Source organism: Simochromis diagramma, unplaced genomic scaffold (assembly GCF_900408965.1).
Source record: "Simochromis diagramma unplaced genomic scaffold, fSimDia1.1 OVJJ01000061.1, whole genome shotgun sequence".
Taxonomy (NCBI): Eukaryota; Metazoa; Chordata; class Actinopteri; order Cichliformes; family Cichlidae; genus Simochromis; species Simochromis diagramma.
The window spans coordinates 805,548-831,407 of NW_024386945.1; the positions used below are offsets into that span (position 1 = coordinate 805,548).

General features: G+C 36.6%; 2 protein-coding genes across 2 annotated transcripts; one reads left to right on the top strand and one right to left on the bottom strand.

Annotated features, from left to right (window-relative positions):
- Positions 1-1,833: 1,833 nt before the first annotated feature.
- On the bottom strand, positions 1,834-9,615 carry LOC120737474 (SAP domain containing ribonucleoprotein). Its single transcript, XM_040038199.1, has 11 exons — positions 9,495-9,615; positions 7,674-7,773; positions 5,985-6,028; positions 5,812-5,882; positions 5,495-5,546; positions 5,151-5,224; positions 4,637-4,671; positions 3,281-3,306; positions 3,109-3,177; positions 2,386-2,472; positions 1,834-2,274 (listed from the first exon to the last, which is right to left on the bottom strand). The coding sequence occupies exons 1-11, from the start codon at positions 9,525-9,527 to the stop codon at positions 2,233-2,235; spliced, it is 633 nt and encodes a 210-aa protein (XP_039894133.1). The 5' UTR covers positions 9,528-9,615; the 3' UTR covers positions 1,834-2,232.
- A 5,496-nt stretch (positions 9,616-15,111) lies between these two features.
- On the top strand, positions 15,112-25,527 carry pmelb (premelanosome protein b). The gene is made up of 12 exons (XM_040038179.1): positions 15,112-15,227; positions 17,076-17,171; positions 17,341-17,487; positions 17,695-17,823; positions 18,309-18,470; positions 18,761-19,093; positions 20,408-20,635; positions 21,944-22,081; positions 22,186-22,288; positions 23,437-23,642; positions 23,743-23,833; positions 25,099-25,527. The coding sequence occupies exons 1-12, from the start codon at positions 15,167-15,169 to the stop codon at positions 25,259-25,261; spliced, it is 1,857 nt and encodes a 618-aa protein (XP_039894113.1). The 5' UTR covers positions 15,112-15,166; the 3' UTR covers positions 25,262-25,527.
- Positions 25,528-25,860: the final 333 nt, after the last annotated feature.

Here is a 25,860-nt window from a genome sequence, read left to right on the forward strand (position 1 = left end):
AGGAGTGATGAGGTGATCACCAGGAAGTTTAAAATACAGATAACTCTGAGTGGACATGATTTTTAACAGTGAGCACTAATTTACACAACAAAACTTATCAGTGAACCGCAGATATTGAACTGTTATTTTAAAAGTACATGCTACGAAAGTGTTAACGTTGACCTTGTTCATACTTTTTCTTCTCCTTTTGGTTTGTCGTCTTTAAACAGTTTGAAATGCAGCAGTAAAGCTTCTTGCTGGTTTTAGTGTCGAATCATTCCAATCACAGTTCTCTGCAGTGGCTTTCTGTATGTTTCATAATTGATTTTCAGATTTTTCCGATCACTTTTAAAACTTTTGATTTGTTTGCAAATTACAGCAGAAATGTTGCCCAAATGAGCCTTTATGTTGTTAAAAATTGTTGATTTTCTTCAAATGTCTGTAAAAATATCTTTTTAAAATCTTCCTTTTTGTTTTTTTATTGTGACTTATTGGGTTTCACTCATCTGGGTATTGATTTTTCATCATTCCTGTTACAACCGCTTTACTGCTTTTGTTTTTCAGACAGTGTTTATATTGTTATTTGAGGTTTTACAGTACAGCTAAAAACTCTAGGATGTGTTACTGCAGCAACATTTTATCAAAATGGGACAGAAATATTATTTCGTCATACTGCATCAATTGTAAGCTAGATGTTTTAAACCATTTTCCCTATCATAACATTGTTTGATGTTATGGGAAGAAAGAAAATAAAGGGTAAAAATGACCCAAACTTCACTGAAACCAAACTTTTAATGAGTAAAGAATTGATCCTTTGATAATTAAACCTCTCTGGAGCTGAATGTGCTTGATATAGGAAAGCACACTTGCAAAAAATGTTAAAACAGGAAAAACTGAAGAGACAAACTCAAACTGCTCCTGTAATTCTTACTTGAAAGGTTATGGTAAATTATTATTACTTGCATTTTATAGTGCAACCAAAACTCACAAATGTTTTACTTTAGCGAAATTGAAATTAAATACTTTATATTGCCAGCTGCGTTTAGCACTCAGACAAGGACTGTCGGCTGCTTTCTACGATGTGTGTCAGGCACCCCCTTTGGTGACGCTATCTGACTCCAATCCCTGTGCTTCATCAGTGCCCACCAGGGGGTAATTACACTCGCAAAGCTCTTTGTCATTTGAATCAATACTCCAGATACACATTTGCCTTGTTCTGTTATCTCTGTGAAATATGTAGATAAACCTCACAATCATACAACTTCTAACTGGGGTCTCTAACTGGCCCGACTCTGGGTCAAAAATAACATTTCTTAATGTTCACACACTTGGAGGGAAATATGAACACACAACTCCAGCCATATTTAAAGATAATAAACAACTGAGGAAAATACAAACTACACTTCGACAGAATGTGTTCTTTAGTACTAAAATGGTCCACACTGATGATCAAACTCCAGTAACAACAGTGATGAGACAAGGACGCAGGTATCAAAAAATTGAAAACAATTTATTTTAAAATCACAAAATGTTATAAAATGGACAGATAACTGAAGCAGTGTATCAGTGATGCCCCCGCCCCCCTCCAAAACCCCCCCCAATCAGACTATCTGATCAATCAAAAGTACAGTTAAACACACAGTGAGAACAAATTACAGTCAGTAATCTTCCTTTTCCTATTTCTACTGTAAACTACTAGATGTTTCAATCGGTTATCACTTCCATAACAGGTTTCATCATAACTGGAACACTCTACAAAAACATGTTTATATAAAAAGCATCAATTTTTTTCTTTCACTAATGGAAAACTTTACGCAACGGCTTCAGAACAAAACATTTCAACCTCGTCGATGGTTTCATGTGTAAAATGATTTTATTGATTTCACTGAGCAGTTTGTCTTAAGATTATATGATGAGTAATTAACCATCTTTTACTGTAAAGTAGCTGCTTGTTGCTGTATTTGCTTGATATACATTAGAAAAATGGACTGTAATGCAGTTGAAACGATGAGCAAAAATCTTAAAACTGAGAAACTTCTGCGTTGTTTACAAGCTCCTGTTTGCACCCCTTCAATTCTGTCATTACAAAAAAATCCAAATATGTGCTTTTCAACTACCTTAAATGATACAGCTGCATTTAATTGTACTTTTGATTTTAGCCTATTCCGGTTCCCATCCTCAGGAATCTCTGATGTACAGTCACAAAAAACCCTTAAAAAAAACAACAACAAAAAACCCTACTTCACACTTTATTTACACTTTTCCAAATCTTTCCGCACGTTTCATCTTCTTGGCCTGCAGAGACAAAAAGAAAGAAAAGATTAATCAGCCTCTTTATTTCATTCACTGTGGTTAAATCACATGGCATTGTGATGAAATATGAATCACACAAAACCAAAATCGTACCTCGACGTCGTCTCCACCAACTGAGCCCGCGCTTGTTAGGGCTCCAAACCGCTCCTTCCTCTTCTTAAGCTTCTCATCCTCCTCAATCTGAAAAAGTCAGTATAATATTAATGATTTAGCTATAAATTATTTTGTAATATATAGTATTACTTAACATTAGCACAGATTCTCAAGGAAAAGTAAACAAAAACTAAATAAAAGGGCAAACAATAAAGACAAGAAAAAAAAGAATCAGAACAACATTTAACCTCATAAGAGGACATTTGTTTTAAATCTCGATAGAACAGTGGCAGCATGATGTTCTCGTAAGTGGATGTCAGGCCCTTGTAGAGCAAAATTTCGTAATTTGGTCTAGACAACCCAAAATGTGATGTCCACATATGTGGACGTCAGGTCCTAGGAGGTTAAAGAGGGTTAATAAATAAAGAAAAAACAAGTACTATTAGGGCTGTTCGATATAATGACATATATTTTATGACAATATGAAAACGTCTATCATTTCATATCACGCTATTGTTTGTTTTGTGGTGTCACAAATATAATGATGACAATTTTTCTTCCAATTTTAAACAGATCATCTGCAAAATAAATACATAGAGTAAACTTTACAGGAATTTTTTATTTTGATTTATTGATTAATTTTAATTTCAGGCTTTTTAATGTCCAGCATGAACCCTGATTCATTAGTTTATACATCACATAAAAAAAAACACTAGAGCTCACCTTTTGAGAAATAGATGAGACGTTCATGCCAAATCTTTCTGCCCTCTTCTTCAGCTGATCGACGTTCACCTTTAACAGAGACAAACATGATGATTCAGTGTCCTTTTTGAGTCAGATGGAGCAATAAAGAAATAAATGATCAGAATTTTTTTTTTTTTACTTTGACACTTACCGCAGCTTTACTGTTTACAACGACACCTGTTTGAAAGACAGAAAGTAGAAAACTGTGAGAAAAACCATAATAAACACTGAAATACTTGTAATAACACTACTACTAATACTAATGCTACTAATATTGTTGTTAAGGGGTTGGATGTGGCTGATTACAACTGATTAAATCTATATTTAGCAATTTTAGTTTAGCACTATCAACTTTTATTGGCTGAGCATGAAGTCTCACTTTAAATGAAAACTACTGCAGTAACAATTTCCCAGAAAAAAAAGTATTTTCCATTTATTTTTAAATTAGTTACATACAGAAATACATTTAAAAAGGTAGTATTGTTCACCATATCTGCACTCATCGCTCTCCACAGGCTACATATGAGTATGAAATGATCAAAAAGTTCTAGGTAACATCTCATGGGGGAAAAAAAAAAATTCCCAAAAAACACATTACCTGATTGGCTGATCTCCAGTTGAACATCATCTTCTCAAACACGTCCACATGGCTTTCAGCATAACTGTTATTTTTAGATTGAACTATGGAAGTTCCTTTCTGACCAATTTAACTGCTCTGTGATTTAATCTGTCTTGCTCTGCATATTACTTGATATTTTTCACTTTTCATGCTGCTTCTGCGCTGTGAGTTCTTCAACCACTCCAGTGCGTAGAGCAGAGGCACAAATCAAGCGGTCAGAATGAGACCTCCATAGAACGATTTCAAAATAAGCTACTGAAAACTATTTGGAGGTGTGAGAGAAGCTGACATGAAGGAGATGATCTGCTCATTTAAATCAAGCAGATACACAAAAAAAAACCCACAATCTTACAGAAAATATTTTTCATATATGTTAATGTATTTTACATGAGCTATCACTAATGCCTTGTATTTAATTAAAGGTGAAACAGACTCATTGCCCCATCTTGTGGTTTAAACTGGTACAACTGTTTTAAATTTAGTTGATAGTTTTGATGAATTCTGGGAAATTTTAAATTCTTCTTAACGGAATTCATTTATAACAAATAACATTAATTATAAAATTCTTCTTTTATAAAAAATAGATTTTTCTAGCAGTAGTATAAGTTAGTGCTATCATGGTATTACTATTATTATTATTGCACTACAATAATACAGGCATGTATAAAGGTTTACAAAGGCTTATGTTTTTTCTCTATAGTACAATTAGAAAATAAAACATTTTGTAACGTCATCATATAAAAGAAATAAATTCTGAATAAAATACAAAGATTCAATTAAAAAAAAAAAAACATATTTTGACACAAGCCTACGAAGTCAGTCCTTGGCTTCGATACATTTCTTATAAAAAAAACAACAACATTTGTTTAGTAAAGAGTGACAACAGACCTGGAGAGGGACTTGAAGTAGCAGGTAAGCCAAACCTAGAATATAGGAGAACACATGTTTCAGTTTTAACACAGATTTACTGAAACATAAATCTGCTTCATGAGCTACATGGGTGCTACTCGAGAAGGCATGACCATTATTTCTGTCATGTATGATGATGTTTGATTCATCTAAGTGATTGCTAACTCAGGGAGGAGTCGCATAAACTATGCTATTTTTAAGTTATCACATTTTATTGATACAAAAAAATGTCAATAAAATAAATATAATATAAAATGATAAACAAATTGAAAAACAACTACAATTTAAAAAAGCCTATGAGGAAAAATAAGATCACTTAAAAAAATGCTCCAGATTTCATTGAAGTACTGAAATAAAATAAAGTAACATTGGAAAGATACAATAAAGAGATAAAGATCTGATTCATCGTGTTCTCGGACAAAAAGCCAAATGCAGCGAGCACAGTTATTCTACTGTTATTTTGAAAGAAGAAATAATTGAGGTAAGGCCTCACCTTGCTGCACGTATAGCCTTCTTGCTTTCAGATGACGCCGGCAGGTTGAAACGTTCGGCTCTCTTCTGAAGTCTCTGCTCAACAAATTAGATAAAAAACTGACATTACTGCTGTACATGAAGTAAAGTCTAAACTCTAAACTTTGTATACTTCCTATTAAAATCTCTCTTACATTTACACCTATACATTTGATGTATTACCTTTGCTCATGAATCTATATGTTTTGTTCATATACACTCCTAAAAATAGACCACTGAACTTTACTATGAGCTAAAATTCCCCTCTGACTCACATTTAACCTGACACATTTAAGTCATTAGTGGATGCAAACAGGTTGTACACACCTCGCTGGCAGATAATGGAGGAGTTATTTTCACCACCTTCTTCTCGGCAGGCCTGAAAGTAAAAAAGAAAAAATTTCAAACGTCAAAAAGATGACGCGAATCATAAATTTTAGTTTCTGCTGGCTGCCTAGGAGCGGTAAGGACAAACATCGCTGGTGCATATGCTTCATAAATCTGAGAGTAATGTATACTTATTATTTGCTTAATAAGAACATTTCTACACAGATATTACTGAATGAGACCCAAATGTCACACTGTCCACAGCCAATAAGTGCTGAAGGAACAAAAAAAGGTAAATTTAACGAAGATAAACTTACGGCTCAGGCTCGATTGTTTCAGAATCCTTGTCGTCTTTTACGTCGTTGGAACTCTCAACTTTAGTGAAGTCCTGAGATAAATAAATACATTTAAAAAAAATTACTTCTCCACAATACAGTCTGAGAGGGGGATTTAAAGAGAGCATATTGTGGGAAACATTGTAAAAATTTACCACTGCATCCTCTGCAAGCACATCATCTACGTCCACATCTTCCTCTGTTGTTCAGAAAACAGGAGAAAAAAAGAAAGAAAAAAAGAACGAACATATATAAATTTCAGAATATTTAAAAACAAAACAAAACATGGAAAACACTTAAAATGCATCTGCATCATCTGTAGAAACAATTTATGTCACACCCATCACATGCACGTGTAACCACCTACAGGGGTTGTCGATCTGTGGGACCAACACCCGAATACAGGAAGTGTGAATCGGCTCTTTGTTTAACTACCCCTAAACTGAACATATGAATATTACTCAGCAGGCAATGCAGAGTTCAAATGGAGCTGATGGATGAACTATACTCAGATTTTTACCGTTTCACAAAGTGCTAAAAAGGGAATTTAGATGTTAATTGGAGGATATTTTTTAAAGCAATATAGCAGGAGCAAAGCAAAAGCAGAATCTAATAATAAGAATCACAAAATAACAATCAGTCACCTCAATTACACTTATCTAATTAACACACTCTGAGCTAATGTTGATTTTGTTCTAATCTTTGAAAGGGGAGAGATTGGAGAGGAGATCGGGAACATGCAGGCCTGAAGATGCACTTCTCCCTCCCGTAAAGGTAGAATGTAAGGAAACATGTCCAGTAGAAAACAATCGAAGTCCAAATCTTCTTGAATTTATAATGTAATACGGCAAAAATGAGCAGAGAAAAAAAAACATGAAACCAATTTGTAGGTTCAAAGTGTTCGTGTGGTGGTGGCTCCTATGGCATTACTTGCTGCACTTTCTAACTGTGGACCCTCAGCACCAAATTTTAAGATGATGTGTTCTGTTCATTGCAAGAACTAGAGGAAAAACTACCCTGAATGTTCCTAGGTGCCTTCTTTTATACTCTCGTGGCTGTTTGCCTCCCCCTCTCTGGACACCGAATCGCTGTCATTTATATATAATCACCTGATATCCAGACATACCCTATCGTCTTCTCCATCTTCGACCTTTCAACCATTTTTAACTAAGAAAAAGTTACCTCACTTAAATCACTTCATTACATTTGATTCTTTTCTATGTTATACTTAAAATAATTTGTCAATAATTACACCATATATGAGCCTTCAGTCAAGTATGAATACAAGTCACTTTATGTTTCATTTATTCATGTAATTCCACTTCAATAAGATTTGTCTTTAGCACTTTCTCACATGAGCATTCATTTTAACATAATCCCTTTTTGATTCAAACACAGAAAAATGTTTTTTTTACACAATACAACTTTTTTTTTTTTTTTTTACTAAATCATACATTTGAAAAGTCAGACATTCTTTTATGGTGAGCGTCGCTCACCGTATACTCTGTTTATTATTAAGCAATTAATGAATGAACTATCAGCAAAATCAGGTATGATAATTATGATTCTGTGTTTAACTATTACAACACTTTACACCATTTCTTTTATTCAAAATCATTATACGTGGATTATTCATGTATAATGTTGGGTTGGTAACAAGAATAAAGATGATCTAGCAAATATGGACAAGCTCTGTTTTAGCTAGCTAATTTCAGATATAAATGACTCTTCTCTCACGTCTCACATTGGTGGATTTTAAGCCCTTTATTTAGGCAGGTAAATGAAATGTTTTGTGCAAGCGTGCGAGTTAAATGAGTGACGGTATGAAAGGTATTGTTCCTCACCGTGTTCCTCCAGATAAGCCTGAAGTCGGGCGATGAGCTCCCCTTTGTTTCCCTTGGTCTCCAAACCTCGGGCATCGCATTCCTGCCTCAGTTCAGCAAGCTACAAATAAAAAACCAGAGTTCATTTACTTAAACCTGACACTTTTGGTCATTAATCCATCTAACACAGACCATTTACTATTTATGTACACTATTACTTCTGTTATGTTGATGTGACAAATTTGCAGGTCAAAGAATATGTGAGGGTCAGCAAAAGATACATTTCATCATCAGTTGGTGAGCATAAGTCTCAGTGCAGACGTTTGTGTACCTGTCATTTTTTTGTGAGAAACTAGCCTACAGTGCAGCTACTACGAACGTGCCCTTCAGGCAGACTTTAAAGAAGTATAAAGAGGAATGAGTAATTTTCATTCTCCGTGTCAGTGATGTAGAATAACCCTTTTTATGTGGCACAATCTTGCTTTCATTAGGGGGATGGGACTCAAGACCAGTTCTGTTGTAGAAAACAAGTCTTGGCTGGGGTGCATCACAGGTATATGACTGCCTGCACAAACAGCAGGTTAATAATTGCTGTGACAACTTTCTTCTTCTTAAAAAAAAAAAAATCCCAGAAAAACTACAGAATGAAAATGCCCCTAACTATTAGTTAGGATAGTCAAAAATAGATGTCTCCAGCCCGCACACAAATATGAAAACACAACAACCACACATGAAATTCATTGGATTAAATCACATAAGAAGCCCATTTAGGTAACAAAATCGGTTGCTTTTTAAAGAAATTTCAATACCAAATTATCCATCGATATTTTTCCTCTAGCACCTTTTCAGTACTTTTAATGTAATGTAATGCACTCTGGTATGTTTTCTTTCTTTCTTTTTTCCTGGAAGCTACTCTGCATTAGTTGTCAGATAATCGTTTTCCATCACTGCCCTTGGAGTTTGAATCCAGTTTGACTCAAATACACTATTTGGATTCCTCCATCAGCTGACGCATAGAGCATCCAAATGTGTGGACACAGATAACAAACAGACCCAGACCACACTCAGACAGAAAATCTTTACCTTCGTTCATTTATTATATTTTTACTAACTGGCCTCTTTAGTTTCATTTCCCCTCTTCCTGTCGCACCCCTTGTGTGATGTGAGCTATTTTATTTATCTAATAATTTACTTTATTTCTTTGTTGTAAGTGGTGTTCAATGTTTCGGCTTCTGTGACTCGGGAATCTCCCAACACTTTGGGGACACATAAACTCCACAAACACACAGAGTTTACACATACTGCTCATTTTTATGTTGTGTGGCCTGAGATGGAGTCAAATACATTTTTAAAATATAACCCTAAACTGCCTGTGAAGCATTTGATATAAGTTTGCACAGGGCAAATAGCCTGGCGGCAGCATTTTAGGACACTTGTGGATGTAAAGTCAGAGACCGAGTAAACTGAGCTGCACTTTTAAAAGCTAATGTTGGGCTAGCCTCGGCCAAATTAACTTGCTGTTAACGTTCTTACAGAAGGACAGAGACAGTAGGTGACTTTGTGCATATATATATGACAGTATTTGTTATTTAACATTAATTTCATATTTAATTTTTTTTCTCCCTCCTTAGCCGATGTATTCTAACGTTAGCCCGCCTTTAGCTCTTTGAACACATGCCGGGTGTTCGCCTTCTCAGCCGGACGTCATTTTGTCCTTCAAAACGGTTAATTAACGTAACCCCGACCTCCACTCCTGCATCTAACTCCGGTTAAAAGCTATCTTTATCTTTAAAAACCGACCAAATGCGGGTTATTAAGTGCATATTTTAGGGAAATACCAACCTTAAGCTTCTGCAGCTCTATCACTTCGGCCATCTTTCTTTGTTGATGTGTTTACTTCCTCCAATCAAACCGGAGTTGCTCTCCTTCTCAGCTCCTCCATTCTCACTCGGTTTGTTACAGCGCCGCCCACCGCTGCGGCTGACACCCTGCAGGCGTGTGCACGTACAGAGCCCGCGGTGTGATGGTTGTGCTATTGCAGGGTCTTACCTTACGGTATAAATCGCCTTGAGGCAGCTATTGCTGTGATTTAGCACTATATACATACAACTGAATTAAACTTAATTGAAAACTAACTAAATACAACTCATTAGTGATACCTTTTTAGTAGCAGGTTAGACCCACTTTTGCCCTCAAATCCGCCCCCAATCTTCAAACCACCTATTTTAATGCAAAGCTAACTGAACCTTGTGCTATATTAATGTAATATTAAAATAATTTTAGTAGATAGGAACACTAACATCCAAAGCAGGAGATTTCAGTCTAAATTTTAATCCTAATGAAGGTAACTCAGCTTGAACTGGTTAAGTAGAACATCAGCAGAGAAGAAATATGAAAATAAAAACAGCTCTATTTTCTGTTGCCTACACTGAAGAGGATGACTTTGCCTCTAAAGAGGAAAAAGTGTAGGCAAGGGGTTAAAGCGGATTCAGCAGGCGGAGGAACCCTAAAAGTTAGTTGACTCATTGTGGGCTAACCCTGACCCACTACTGAGAGTTCCACTAGATTTTCATATTGTACAGGCTGTGATCAGCTGAACTCCTGCTCTTTGTGGATTTACACAACTGAATTCAACAAGATGTCAGCAGATGTCTCAAAAGTTCTCCTGGCTGACTTCCATCCCCTACACTGACAGTACACTGTTTATGCTGTCTTTATATTAGACAGTATAAAGTTGGTATAAAGGTGGAATTCAGTGAATGAATCTCAGGATCATGAGTTTAGCTTCAGATTTATCTCTGCTAAACTTGATGTAACCTTACTGACTGTGAAACCACAGCCACTGTGCACCAGTCACACACTGTTCTTTACTTTAAATCCACAACAGTACAGATCCTGCACTAATCTACAGAGGATTTTCATGTCACCTTTAAATAACACAGTTAGTTTACCTCAGTTTGTTTAGCAGCATGTTTCTTAATATAAAAAACACAATGTCACACGTACAGACCCAATAGTTGATTTAAAAACATGAGGACTTGCATGTCAGCTTTAAATGAGGAATCCTTACCTTTAAATCTAACCTCTCTTCTTCCTCTCCTGTCCTGTCTTTCTTATCTTTCTCCATCTCTTTTGTTTCTTCCCTGTGAAATACAGCAGCTGGACCTTTAGCTAGCAACACACTGTGAGACAAACTGCACACAAACAGTTTGTGTGTTTGGTGATGTTTGTTAAGGTGATAGAAATTAAATTTGAGTTTACTATTAGTCAGAATAAATAAATAAAAACCCCTCACTATGGCACAAAGTCATGTTTTTCATCTTTCATCTGTTTTTTATGCCACATCTCCTGGTGATTAACACACCAACAGAATTGCCTTTCACGTGTTACAGTTTAGGCTCAGATGTTTGATGTGTGAAGGTTCGCAGCGTCATAATATCTCCCCTCAAATGTGTCGAACCAAAACTAACAAGCCTATTTTGAAAACGTAAGGAGTAAAAGTAAAAAGCTGTCAGAAACACAATCTAGTCAAGCAAAGCACAGATGCCTTAAAATTCTCCTCACAGTAACAAGGTATTTGTACTTTGTTACTTCCGACATCTGACTGGGGCTCTTTAAACTGTAAATCAGCAGAGGCACTAGATTCTTATTATTACAACATCTTATGAAAAGTGTTGATTTTCTGTCAGTTTCTTGGTCTTCGTGGCTGATTTTATTGCCCAACAGGCTTTCGGGAAAGATGAAAAAAGATGAAGGTGGATACTGAGATGGTTCATATTCTTGTTGCTAGGCAACAAAGCACAAAACATAACTCATTTGGCACCTTGTTGCAAATGCACGCAAGAGACAGTCCTCAAATCAAAAATGTGTTTAAGAAAGTCAGTCTCTGTTCACTGCTTAACTGTTCCAACCTGCATTTTGTTGCTTTTTTAAAAATTTTTTTAAGTAATTTATTTTAACAACCATGTTTGATTTATACATTTCTTTTCTTTATACCCTTCATGTTTTTTTCTTTAATAAAGCAACAAATGCTGTTTTCGGTGTGTTAAGTGACAAGTAGGTGGAATAAAAGAGTAAATTTACACATGAAGACAAACTGAAGCCTTGTTTGGATTATGATTTCTGCTTGGACCAGACCTCCAAACTGAGCAGTGAAGACATGAAATGCAAAAAAATCTTCCCACCTTCTGTAACACACAGATTTTGGTCTGACCAACCACCTCAGCCATGGGCTAAAGATGACAACCAATACAATTCTAAGAGATAATTTATTAGTAAAATGATCAAAAAAAATGAAAGCATAAAACAGTCCAGTGTCGCAGTTGCAAAATGGATAAAACACACAATCCAAGGCCAGAGTCAGCGATGCCCCAAGTCAGTTGTATTTTACATGTCAACGACTTTAACAGGGATCAGCAGTTGTCCACAGACCCACCACCCAGTAAGTAGAAGGCCAGTAATCACTCCAGCCTCAGCAACCCAACTCTGCCTTCAGGCTGCGGCTTATAGTCCTGGCCTGCACAGAGTCGTCTTAGATCTGGCCATATGGCACACCTGCACAGAGAGACAAAATTTCAAAGCAGCATTTGTAGTGTGGGCTATTCGTCGACTAGAGTATCACTGCAGTCAAATACACCTGCCTTCAATTAATCCAATCCAATCCCATCACAGCCACGGGCTCACAGCAAATGTGACACACAAAGCCACTCCCAAACCAGTGCAACTTCCCACAGCAAATATGGAGATGAATAAAAGGCAACATTAGTCCACCGTAGTGCACCTTCTTTCTCTGCCGACTTGAGACAGGCTTACACTGACTCTGTGACAGAAGATCTTCATGTTGGAGTGGCAAAGCCTCCTAACCAGGTCACATCAAGGAGAAAAAGTCAGTTTTAGAGTTTACACTGAATTTTGACACCAGGAAGTAAAATAAAAGCTTCAAAGCCAAAGCAACAAGTGAAGGTTCATTTTCTTGCAGTTAAATAAGAGGATTGGTCCAGTCTTATATTCATCTGTGATTTTTGCAGATAGCAACAACATCCCACCATCAATCCCATTTTATGTAACTTGTAGAAACACAATTAAGGGTCCAGTCAAGGTTTTGTTTTGCAGGAGGTTATTTGTTGGTCTTCATCCTCATTTCCAGTGTTCAGGAGGGGGTTTACATCTTGAATGAAATGTGTGTATAACAGTCTTGAAATCTGGTGTACATTAAGTAATATCAAAAAATCTCTAAAGACAGAACTCTGAAGCAAAATTATAATTTTTTTTCTCCACATCAGTTGGTTTGGATTAGTGTGTTATACTGGGTTTGGAATCACAGCTTTAATTTTTTTTAAATTTTAATTAATGTTGTTATTACAACTTAGTAACATTTTAGCAGCTGATCAATGAAATCTTTCTAATCTACGACTAATCTACTGTTATTTCTTTAAATTTTTGCATTATTTTATCATTATTTTCATGCTAAGGGGCGGTACATGTTGGAGATGAGGCCTGAGGGGTGTTACAGGGTTCACGTTCAGCAGATGAAAAAGGTCTGATCAGGATTTGCTGTGAATGTGGACATTGTTTGAAAAGAGGTTTAAAACGTGTGGCCGTTTGGCGTATGATACGGAGACAATAAAACTTTGAGCAGAGTGACTTTAAAGTTGGTGGAAGGACAAAGCCGGATGAATTTAGGGAGTCACAAGCCCTTCAGTAATCCTCATTAAGGTTGCATTCCTCCCATTTCTTTCTGCAGGCCTCACTTAGCATTGTGTGTGACCTATTGTTAGAATAAAATGTAAAAAAAAAACAAAAAACCCTCTCCATTGTGCATTTTACATAACATTTCAGATATTATGGTGTATCTCAATGCCACAGTGAAGCATATAACTGCTATAACTTCTACAGATTGAGAGCATTTTTAAAAATGCATTTATTTATGTTCAGTTTGTTATGATTTTGATTTGACAGCATTTCAGTGTAAATCAATACATAATAGAGATGGATCAGGTGACTTTTGGAGAGATTTAGGAGCTTTCATACTTAATTTTAAGACCAACAGAATGCAGTTAGGATCCTCGTCTGTTCCTGGTGTATTGAACTCTGATGAATCATTAAGTTGTCTTTCATTATGCTGGCAGATGATTTACATTAGATCTAAATGCAACCAAAAAACAAACAAGTACAAAAAACAAATACAAAAAGCAGAAAACGTATAAAGGTTTGGATAATTACACAAGTAAACAGTTATAAACGTAATGATAATATTTGTGATATTTGAAAAAGTATATAACAAGTAATGATATTCATATGATAACACTTTAAGCTTTATCATATGAATTACTGTCAACAGTCCAGGATCAGTAACATGCAGCAGTTATTTTTGTACACTTTTGTGCTGTTATGGTTACAGAGTCTCTCTCTCTCTTCTTTCATACATTTTCATACAAAAAGGTAAAAGATTAAAAAAAACAAACAAACCAATAAACAAACTAACCTCACATCATGCACACTAGTCCGTTTAGCTTCACCCTCATGATTTAAAGGGGATCCTGGTGTATCGTAACAAAGATTTTTTATATATTTGTTCATGTTAAATAAACTAAATACTGAATCCAGGCTGAAAAATATTTTATCATATGAAATTTAAAAAATTGACCATAAATAACTATAAATTATATTATAAGGTTATAAAATTAATTAAAGTAAAATAAATACTGATATGGGAGTCAGTTACCTTCATAAAATGCAAACATTTGTAAAAAACATCAATTGTAATGTTGATGTCGAACTGAAAACGAAAGATTTTCAAATGATAGAAACTGAACTGAAAGTCGACTGAAAATTAACTGTAACTGAGCTGAACTGAAAAAAACAAACAAAGCCACATTAGCATGATAATAAATATCACTAATGTTTATTACTTGGTAATAAAAAAATTAAAGAAAAAAGTAAAATCAATGCAAAAATGCATTAAGTCCTTAGATGACATGTAGCTTAATGATACTTTAATGCCACTGTATCATTTTAGTATCTAGGTTGGCTAAACTGGAGCCTGAACCGAGTCTGAGTAATTAAGTACATAAATTATATGTTTTATATAGGTTTTATAATCAAAATAAATACTAATGTCAGCTGTAAAAATGTACTGTAAAAAGTGAAATGTTTTCCTCTTAAATGTAGCGTAGAATGTGATGTTAGTAGAGTAATGCAAAGTAGGCCAATGCAGAATTTGAGTGAAAGTACTTACTAGACTTTTACTTGTGAACTTGTGAACCTATGTTAAATGTGGAATTAAACATTCCTTAAGTGATCGTGTGGCTCTTTCCCAGCTGGAGGTGTGACTGTAATCCCTGAGACGAGCTTTGACTCTATGCACACCAGGCCAGTCGCTCCAGGCGCCCCGAACTCTGAGTGGAGGAAGAAGGCGTTTCTGTTGCTAGTGCATCACGTGAGGTCAAACATCAGACCGTTTATAAAGCCAGTTTTCTGTCGCCTGCTGCTCACTAACGGGATATTTCACAGAGATGATGTGGACGTCTGCTGTGCTTTTGGTGCTGCTGGCAGCAGCTTCACAAACTGTGGCAAGTGAGTAAAGAAAATGCTTTTTCATTTAAAAATGCTTTAAGCAGCAACAGGAAGACGCAGAGTCACGCATGATTTAGATTAGAAATCTTCAGATTTAAAGAGAGAATTTTCAGTATTAGGATGAGATTTTGATTCAGCATCACAAACGTAAAGATGAACAAACAACCTGGAGAAAGCTTTTAAAATCAACTGTGTAAAAGTAGCTGAAGTATGAAGAAATATTAATAATCATAAATATGCCCAAGTTTCATACACTCCATTAATATTTAACTGGCATTTTACTGCCATACCGGAAGACTATTTTTATAATGTTGTGAGTTTTGGGTGTGTTAAAATGTTATTGTGTACTGTTATATGAATCTCTGCAAATAACTGAACCATTCATTTAAAGTAGTAGAAGTAAAGTAGTAGCATTCTGTTACTGAGATTGTAGATATGAGTGATTAAAACATTACTACGTGTATTTTACACAGATTTAGTTACATTTTTATGGAATTCATTTGTCCACACAACGGTTTTAAATGTCCAAGTACCTTCAGAACCCCGAAGAATACAAATTTGATTTGATTTCTTTCATGTTATCCGTCATATTTGTTTTTTTAAACTAGAAAATTGCTCACTGTACAAAGAAAAAAATAATACAATCTATTTATTTCTTCTTTCTAAGCCACAACTCTTTAGATTATTTTATGAATATGGGGTAAAAATAGAAACATTTAGATGTGGTATTACCATGAAACTTGTGTAGATGATTATTTACACTGAGAATCTTATTTTTATATTACAAGTTTTCTGAAATGCAAATGAAGAATTATCTCTCTAAAATGGCTCTACTTTGCATACTTCCACAGAAATCTGTGAATATTTGATAAAAGCTTCTTCAGCATGTCTGTTTAATTTTGATCACAGGTTTCCTCAGAGAGGGAATTTAAACTTAATGTTTTGTCACTTCACAAATAAGAAATACAACCTGTGTAGTAACATAAAGAGCGACATGCATATGCAGAGTCACGGTGATAACACATTACAATGTTGTGGTCTATAAGATGTGACTTTTTCCCATGACCTCTTTACTCAACCATGCATGAAAGACATGACACATGAATAACACAGAATTCGGTCTTTGCAGAACAAGAAGCCAAACACTCACTTTAAAAACTTACAGTAAATAAAAAAGAGCTGGGAGTTACCGATTGCTGTAATAATTCCTCTTATCCAGCCTTTGAAGAGCTTTCTTGCTAAATGATGGGCAACAAAACCCAAAACTTGAATAAATAATAAAGTGGAGCGGCTGTCACTAAATTCTGCCTCAGCTCCGGACTAAACGTTTTACACATCTAACGTTCACTCAAGTTTTTCCATGAATTGACTGAAAGAGGATCGTGATTGCTGTAAAATAACTGAGGCTAAATTCATAATTGGAGAGTCTTTATCTGCCAATAGGTTTAATCCAAACTCAACCCTGCATGTGACGCTGTTAATCACACACACTCAGCTGAGCATCACATGAGAGGGATTGAGATCAGAGCTCCATACTGCAAAACCCCCTCATTCATCTATTTATCCATCTTCAGCTACAAATTATAAATCAAATCATAGCTCCAGTAATAAATAAATAACAACAGTGACTTTTGGGCTGCTGTAAGAAACAACAAAGAGGTTTGTGAGAACTATAAAAGTTAGTTTTAATCACTGGGACAACTCCCTTTAATGGCACCCGTTCTGTTTAATTACTACCAGATAACAGAGAATTACAAGACAGCTTTAAACCCACAGTAACAAATTAAATCTTTAGTATGGAGGAGAGTTTGTATTCTGTTTTAAATATATTTATTTCCGATATTTCAGAGCCCAAAAACCGCTTCACTCGTTACCCGTCATGGAACACCAAGATGTACCCGATCTGGAAAGATGGAGACCCACGATACAAAGACTCTTGGAAAGGTACATCAGTTGTAAACTATCTCTTCTAAATCTAAATCTAAATCTAAATCTATATGTCTGTCTGTCTGTCTATCTTTAAAGATGTTTATTCTATTCATTTATTTGCTTTTTTATTGTCCTGAATGAAGTATTATACTGACAGATACTTTCATTTCTGTCTTTGGGACAGGAGGAAAAGTGACGTTTAATGTTGGAAATGATTCCCCAACTTTGACTGGAGCCAGAGTTACCTTCACTATTGACCTGCAGTTTCCACACAACCAAAAGGTGCTGCCTGATGGAGACGTGGTTTGGGCTGAAGACTGCGTAATCAACGGTAACGCATGCACGTTTGACCCTCAGTGACTTAATGCATTTATTTAATCAGTGCAATTAAAAGTGTTTTGCAGCGGCCAGTCCCCACAGGAAGAATAGTAATGAATTATAATAACTTTCCACATTGCACCATCACTTATTTAACAACAGCATGTCAGGGGCTTATCTGTGAAATCATAAATTATTAGAATTTCTCTTCCTGTTACAGGAACAAAGCATCTTGAGTCTGAGCCAGTATACCCAACACAGAACACAGACTGGGAGGCTGTGTTCCCTGATGGGACGCTAGTGAAAAAAGACAAGAAACCCGCCTACGTGTTTGTGTGGAAGACCTGGGGTGAGAGGAGCTCACTTCTACTAATAAATGAGTAGATGAAGAACAAAATGAAATGCTTCTATGAGGAAAACAAGACAGTGGTGAGGTGTGCAGTGGGAGTGGCAGACGGACTGAAGGTGGGGCTGTGATTGTGATCTGTAGTGAGAACAGAGAACAAGTGGAGGAGAGCCTGGAGAGGTGGAGATGCTCTGGAGTGAAGAGGAATATATGTGTGTGAATTAGAGGGAAACAGGTGGAAAGGTAAACAAGGAGTAGAGGTAGTGAAGGCAGGTGAGTTTAAATACCTGAGTTTAAACATCCAAAGTAACAGACGATGCTAAAGAGAGGTGAAGAAACTTGAAGCTGAAACTTTTGTTTTCTTGTACTGAGATTTATTATGACTGTATATCTATATACATGTCAGAAAGCATTGAAAAGCACTTCAGTTTCTCTTTAAACGATCTGTTCAGTGTTATCTCACTGGGCTTCTGCTGCTCATTTGGCAGGTCAGTACTGGCAGGTGGCAGACGGGCCCTCCTCCTCCCTGACTATCGGCACAGATGACATCCCTCTGGGCTCCTACACCATGGACATCGTTATCTACCACTACCGCAGCAAAGAGAAGTTCATTCCTTTGGGATATGCCTCCACACAGTTCTCCATCACTGGTTAGTAACAGACAGAAAACAGAAACATAGCGTTCAGGTCAGGCAAAGGAACAAAATAGTGGAATTATAATTTAGTAGAGATATGCATGAAATAAAATAAGAGTGCACTGCATAATAAGATGCTAACTGAAACATTCATCAAAAGCATAATAAATCTGTTTGTTGCTTAATAAAGCCTAAAATAAAGGAGTGAGGGGAAATATTTGCTCTCACGTTCTCTCATGATAGTCATGAAATGCAAATCTGTTGCTCGTTTATTTGTTAACATCATGCTTTGGCGTCCTCCTCAGATCAAATCCCCTTCGCTGTCTCTTTGGACCAAGTCAATGACATCGAGGCGGCCGACATGCGCTTCATCCAGAACAGGGCGATCGCCTTCACCATCACTCTCCACGACCCCAGCGAGTACCTCAGCAACGCAGACATCACCTTCAACTGGGACTTTGGGGATGCAAGCGGAGCTCTGATTTCCAGAGAGCTGACTGTCACTCACACCTACATCAGCTCGGGCTCATTCAAACCTAAAGTGGTGATCCAGGCGGTCATCCCGGACAAGGCCTGTGACCCACCAGTGGATACCCCAACCAAGACCCCTGGTCCACCTAACAATCCGGGCACCACAGGTAGCACACAGTTATTAAAGGATCATAAAAATACTTAGTGAGTCTGAGTCATTTACTAACATGAAAAATATTATTCTCATCATTCTCTAGATTTAGATTTTTTTCCCCCCATTTTTTTCTTTTCAAATGTCAAGTCAACACTGTATCAGTATTATTATGCACATAGATGATTACATTAACTCTCACTTGCTGATGAATTCAACATTTGGAGTGAAAATATGAATTAAAACATAATAAAGTAGCCAAAATAAAGTGAATTTTGCCAGATCCCACAGCGAGTCACTCCACATGTTTGCTTTGGCAAAGTTTTATGCTGGGGGCTCTTCCTGATACAACCTTGCCCAAAGGGATTTGTGTCTCTAGCTGGAATTGAACCAGCGACCTTTGGCTTGCCAAAGTGAAAGTGTAGTTAAAATGTAAAGCACTACACTACATTTTATTTGTTTAATTCTCTTTATTTTACTTGGAAGTCCGGTTGTAATAAAAATCTTTATGCAAAGTATATAATGTCTAAAAACTATATAATGTCTAAAAACTATCAACAAAACATGAAAGAACAACCAAAATGATTTTATATATAAAATAATAATGTGAGATATCAAATGAAGTTAAACTATGGTCAGGCTGTACTTTTATGTAATACCTATTTGAACCACAAGATGGTGCAGTTAGTTAATCATATCTTTCTTCAGGAGTTGAATGGGAAAAATCTCTTAAGCAAATGGGGCTGGAGCTAAAAAGAAAAAAGATCCCCCCCCCCCCCCAAACAAAACAAAACAAACAAACAAACAAAAAAAATGTGCATCTGAAAACAGTTTAACACAGCAACTTGTAAAACGCTGCCCCCTGGTGACAGGAGCAGCAATAATCAGAAGTTAAGTTCAAGATGAGCACAAGTTTAAAACATTAAAGTTTACTGTGAGCAAATACAGGAAGTGATTGTAAAATAATAATTACATGATAATTATATATTGGTTATTAGTCATATAGGAAGCGGAGGGTTCACGTGGAAGATAATTTTAGTTTTATGCATTAAGCACCAATTCACAGCAATGGTTGTCAAAAAGTGTTTTATAATATAAGGTAAAGAACTCCAGTGATCCACTATGAGTAAGAAAGTGGTGATGAAAGGGAGGAAGAACGATCTTTTTAGGGGAAGAAACCAACAAGGGAATGAGTCTGAGTGAAGGGCTGCCATCTGCTTTGACTGTTTCAGGAGTGAGGGGAAAGAGGAGAGAGAAATGCAGAGCAGACAGATAGATATGTGTGTAATACTGATCCTGCCTTCATGAACGTAAATAAATATGTTTGCAGTGAAAGCTCCTGTACTGGCGTCTGCTGGGCCTGTACTGGTTTCTACCAAGTCAGTTGGTGTAAATGTCAACACTGGTCCTTCGGACACGGAAGAGGACAACACCGAGTACGAGGCCTCCACTGCCCCCAACACTCAGCTGGCCCAGGAAACGCCAACTGTGGAAAAGACTCCGTCTCCCATCAACCAGCTGCTAGCTCACAGAGAGGCGGGGAACAGGCTGCCAGCAGGTGAGCAACATTTGCATGAAAATAGTCAAAAGTTTCCTGGAAGATAAATGTTTCAATCTTAGCCACACGTGAGGTCACATGTGCAGGATTCGTACACATAAAACTCACACAGACTTCTCATTAAAGCATTATGTACAGTTGTTTCATACACCTGGTCTCTCCATCATCCTCTTGTCCCTCAACTTCAAATCCAAACCTCAAACGGCAGTCTCTTCCTCTTGAGACGGAGTTCTTTGTTCCCACTGTGGCCAAGTGCTGCTCCCAAGTGATCTGATTGGTCTGTTCGTTGGATTCTTTTGCTATATTGTAGCTAAAATTTTAGGGTCTTTTGTTGTGAACTGGTGATTCATTGCATTACATACATTAAAAAAAACCTGCACTGGACTTCTGCATTTCACACCAGCAGTTATAGATTCAAAAAGATTATATGAGGATAAAGATTTTAGATTCTAAATGTATAATGTTCAACCGTCTGTCACTTTTCCTTTTTGTCAAGCCGCTGAATGACTTGAGAGTGACTCAGCAGCCACGCCTTACAGTCATACATCAGTTGAGATTCTTGTTTTGCACAAAGAGACAATTCATGGATTACTTCATGCACACCATGGACTGGCAGCTGCCACGTGCATGCCGCACGTGTCCATCTACAGACGTGGCTAGAGTGGATTAGAAAAATATCTGGGAATCTATTAAATATCTATTACTTTCAGATACTTTCCCTGTCAAATACTGGAGCTTATTAAAATGTGCAGAAACAACAAAGCATCCTGTTAAAGGGCAAACATATCAGCAAGCGAACTGTCAGATGATCAGGATAAGATCATTGAGTGATTTCCTCAAATGTAAATGTTTTTTGAAACACCACCATTGTACAAAGCAAGCTGAGCAAATTCAAACAGCTGTGTTGGACTTTATCATCTTTACATGCGATTTGCATGCTGGCTGGGAGATCTCAGTCCATTTTACCTTATTCCATGTGATTTGATTATGACGCTACAAAACGCACCAAAATAAGAGTCGACATGTTAAAGGAGCAGTGAAGTAAGTAAGGAAATCCAGGAATAAACATGCATATAAACTAATCTTACTCCATAAATTTCATCTTACTAACCTAACAGCTGTCTGTCTTGCATTTTCTTGCTTTTGCATCAGTTTGCGCTCCTGATGCAGTTGTAAAATTAAAGATGTTGCAAATCTTGTTTCACAGCAGCCAAAACAATTTGCAAAAGTTGCTGATGTGTCTTTGGTGCAAATTACAAATGCCAGTATGAATTGTTTGTGCAATAATTCTCTGGCTGTTCTCACCAGACACTAAGCGCACAGTCACACTCACGGGACAAGCTCCAGTTGTTGTGCTGGTTAAGAGGGATGCCGACAAAAAATCCTCTGATGACGATTGTGTGATATATCGTTATGGATCCTTCTGCACCAGCATAGAAATATTTGGTGAGTTTTATTTGTACCCTTTTCCTTAAATGTAAAAAACACACCCAGAGACAAATTAAAAGGTGATTATCAGTGAGATTCTTTCTCTGCGTCTTTGTTTTCAGAGGGAATTGAAAAAGTAGAGATTGTACACATGGACAATACAGTGATGGCAACACCCAGGATGAACAAAAATGTTTTGGATGTCACCGTGACCTGCCTGGGAAGGTGAGTGGTCCTGCACCATGTTTTAAGCTGCCACAGAATAAATGAAAGCCTCTAAAGGAAATCTAGTCATCTTATTACATTCACAGAGGTGGAACATTTCCAATAGTAAGAACGGTTTATACACAGGCTCCTTTGTAAACAGGCTCCAGATGGCTCCAAGCACTCAGACTTCCTGATAACATTGACTGTCAAAGTGTTTCGTGTGTGAGTCTGAGGCCAAGGGGAGAGTAGCTGAACGTTTATCTGCTTCCTCAGGAAGTTTTTGAGGGGATGATAACATAATCATACAGATGATCTGCTAAGATATGAGCTCTGTCATACTGTAACCAAGTCCAACTAATTGAATCAGGAGAAATGGATCCTTTTTTAACATTAAAATCTGTTTTCAGTGTCTATTTTTTATTATAGTCGATTGTAAATGGCTATAAAATAGAGAAATAATAACCATGTTAATTAGAAAGCAGCAGATTTTGATCTTATTCGCATAACAGCATGAATTATTTGCACTGCATTATTATGTGGTGCAAATAACTATATCTAAGACACTATGGATTCACGACTGTCCCTGCTTATATGATTCCAAACAAGAAAGAAAATCCAGACATGCAGAAACAATTTGACCATGTGAAGTCCAGTCTACTTTGTCCTGCTTACAGGTCTCCTGTTCTACCACAATATGAATGTGCTGAATAATTAATGTCTTCCATATGAGGCCTCAGCTTCCTATATGACTAATATGTGATTTTGGCCTTTATGTATGTCTTTAGTGATAAGAAATTAGGGGAAAGGATAACCATTATAACACTCATCAGTATATACACTATTTTTTTGTTTCAAATGTTCTTTCCCCCCCCTGTTATTATTATTATCAAACCTATTTAAGCCTTCTCTTTGTGAAAAGAAATTTGGCTTCGGAAGAAAAGAACCAGAAGAAAGTTGGCTTAAAGGGAATCGAAAGAAAGTTAAAACATTTAAGACGTTTAAGACAGTTGAAGCAGTATCTGATTAAGAACTGGTTATTTTGAACTCTGGGTAGTGCAAAGCTATTTAGTAGAGTCCAAGAATCAAAGCAAGAACCTCTAAATGAGTAAAAATAGGCACACTTCATAGTGTACAGTTTGATTTTACTCACTTTCTTTCTCCTGCAGCCTTCCCAAAGAGGTCTGCAGTGTGCTTTTGGATTCTGAGTGCTTGAGGCCAATTCACTCAGTGTGCAACATGGTGGAGCCATCAGAAGAGTGCCAGCTGGTACTCCACCACTTCCTCAATGACTCTGGTGTCTACTGCATCAATGTTTCCTTGACCAATGATGTCAGTTTAGCTGTAACAAGTGCCAAAGTCCACGTTGACATGGGTATGCAACATAACCCCCCATACAACAGTAACATGAATTGATTTGGTTTGACAGCATTTGATGTGTCTGCTTCGACCTGACAGTGTGATCCTTGTTTCAGGCTCTGGTTTGTCCTCGTCTGAAATTATCGCCATGCTGCTGGGTGTCCTGGTATTTGTTCTGGCAGTCGGAATAGTGGCATATTCTTACAAGTAAGAACTTCAACTTATTTCTAGATGGCTGTTTTGTTTTTACCTCCACCAAGGAGGTTGTTTTTGGTAGTGATTGCATGTGTGTGTGAGTAAAAAAGTTTTCAAGGTCAACTTGATTGAACTTAATGATTTATTGGTGGAAAAATGGACAAAAAGCCTTATAACTTTTAGAAAGTGCTATATAGAGATTTAAAATATCATGCCACTCATGACCTCTTTCCTCTGCGTCAAGGTCAAGAGATTGATGTGAAAGTCAGAGTGATAACAATGTTATATAGATCTGTTTAAAACTCTGTTTCTTACTGCTATTGTTTGTATTAATAACAAAAAGATATATAGGGAATGATATATGGGGATTCAACATTTAGTAAAGGACAATGGTTATGATTTGTTATGTATGTTACAGTAACATGTTATAACAATTTAAATACATGTCAACTTGAACACGTGCAAAGTTTCTGAATAAATATTATTTTTTGCAAAACAAAACTTCAAAAATATTTTCACATTTTCAACTAATTTCACTTTATTTTATTATATATTATATTAAAATATAATATATGCAACATATAATACTATTCCCTTAAAAGTAAATATTGCCCAGAGAGTGAGCTGCCTTTGCGAAGGGTTGTGCTCTCGAAGTGCTTCTTGTTTCATATATTTTAAGAGGAATACAGAGGAATAGGGTAAAAATAATATGCAGCCAACAGCTAACTTAGATATCATCATTAAGCTCGTTATGAAAGGTCGAAACAAAAATGAGAAATCAAAGTGTTTATTTGTAGCAGGCTGTTAACATGTCCAGTATTTTAACTGACTCGGTTGAGGAACCAGCCTAAAGCAGCCATAAGAGGAACTGTGGTTTTTCACATGAAGGTGACCACTTGTGCTACGTCACTGTGGTTACATCCATCTTTGATATACAGTCTTTGATGCACCAACATGACATGTTGGTAAAAAGACATACAAATCTGTAGGCCTTTACTTTGGGGCTGAACATGTAGCATAAAGAGGTTTTTTTAATTGAGTTTTTCTTTGCTAAACAGAAGCCTGCTGCAGCAAAAAAAGACACCAAAAGTGTAATGAGAGTGAAAAACACAACATTACTTAAAATCGTTAAAAGGTTATGTAGAGTGGAAGTGATGTGCATATAAGAATCTGTTGGTTTACTAATGAAGGCAACCCTGTTAACATTATTATTTCATACTTTAACATGAATAAATCATAAATGCTTAAAAACAGCCTGTGATTGTTTTGCTCGACAGGCGCTTTAAGTCCTACCGTCCTCTGAAGGAAGACGTCACTGTGTCTGGAGGCTCACAGCTCCGCGGGGCTCAAAGCACCTCTGGACCCTCATCTTTCTGGAACATCCTGAACCGGCGAGGAGTCGTGGACAACTGTCCTCTGCTGCAGGACAAGCCGGTGTGAATCGTCACAGCCTCACACAGCTAAATACAAGTGGTTATGCGTGTCACAAGCACCGGGGATGTTTTTTTAAATACTTTTTTTAAGCATCTGTTGAATTACAGACACTGATGTGTTATATTTAGGATGAAATCAAACAATTTCCCAGAATTATACCTTAGACATGCGCTGATCTTTTTTTTGTACCTACTTAAAGCAAGTGTGGTAGATATAAATGCTTAAATCTGGACAAAGTTTGAATGTTTTTTCAATAAACATTACTTAAAAGAGTTGTCTTTCATTTATGTTTGTGCAAATAAAGTGACTACACTGATGCTCTGCACAGCTTATTGGGGGATTAAAGAAGTACTTCCCAATACCTTTCTGTATTCATGTAAAATCTGACCCTGCATTCCTTCTCATTCTAACTCTTCATTAGTAAAAAGTAGAAAAAAGAGAATTACTATGTGGCAACCAGAGGACTGCACAATTAATTCATTTTATTTCTCATCACTGATAAATAACAGCCTTGAGATACTGATATATTCTTTCTAAATTATTGATGATTATTCACGCATGAATTAATGACACCAGGTAGAAAAAAGTACTGGGTTTCTGTTGAA

What these genes read in the sequence shown, in the direction of transcription:
- LOC120737474 (XM_040038199.1), bottom strand. Translation starts at nt 9,527, where the DNA reads ATGGCCGAAGTGATAGAGCTGCAGAAGCTTAAG. An exon ending in TGCTTGCAGAGGATGCAGTG is followed by an intron (nt 5,883 to 5,984) that starts GTAAATTTTTAC and finishes TATTTATCTCAG; the next exon opens with GACTTCACTAAAGTTGAGAG. An exon ending in AAGGCTATACGTGCAGCAAG is followed by an intron (nt 4,672 to 5,150) that starts GTGAGGCCTTAC and finishes CCTATATTCTAG; the next exon opens with GTTTGGCTTACCTGCTACTT.
- pmelb (XM_040038179.1), top strand. Translation starts at nt 15,167, where the DNA reads ATGATGTGGACGTCTGCTGTGCTTTTGGTGCTGCTGGCAGCAGCTTCA. An exon ending in CACCAGCATAGAAATATTTG is followed by an intron (nt 22,082 to 22,185) that starts GTGAGTTTTATT and finishes CTTTGTTTTCAG; the next exon opens with AGGGAATTGAAAAAGTAGAG. An exon ending in CAAAGTCCACGTTGACATGG is followed by an intron (nt 23,643 to 23,742) that starts GTATGCAACATA and finishes TCCTTGTTTCAG; the next exon opens with GCTCTGGTTTGTCCTCGTCT.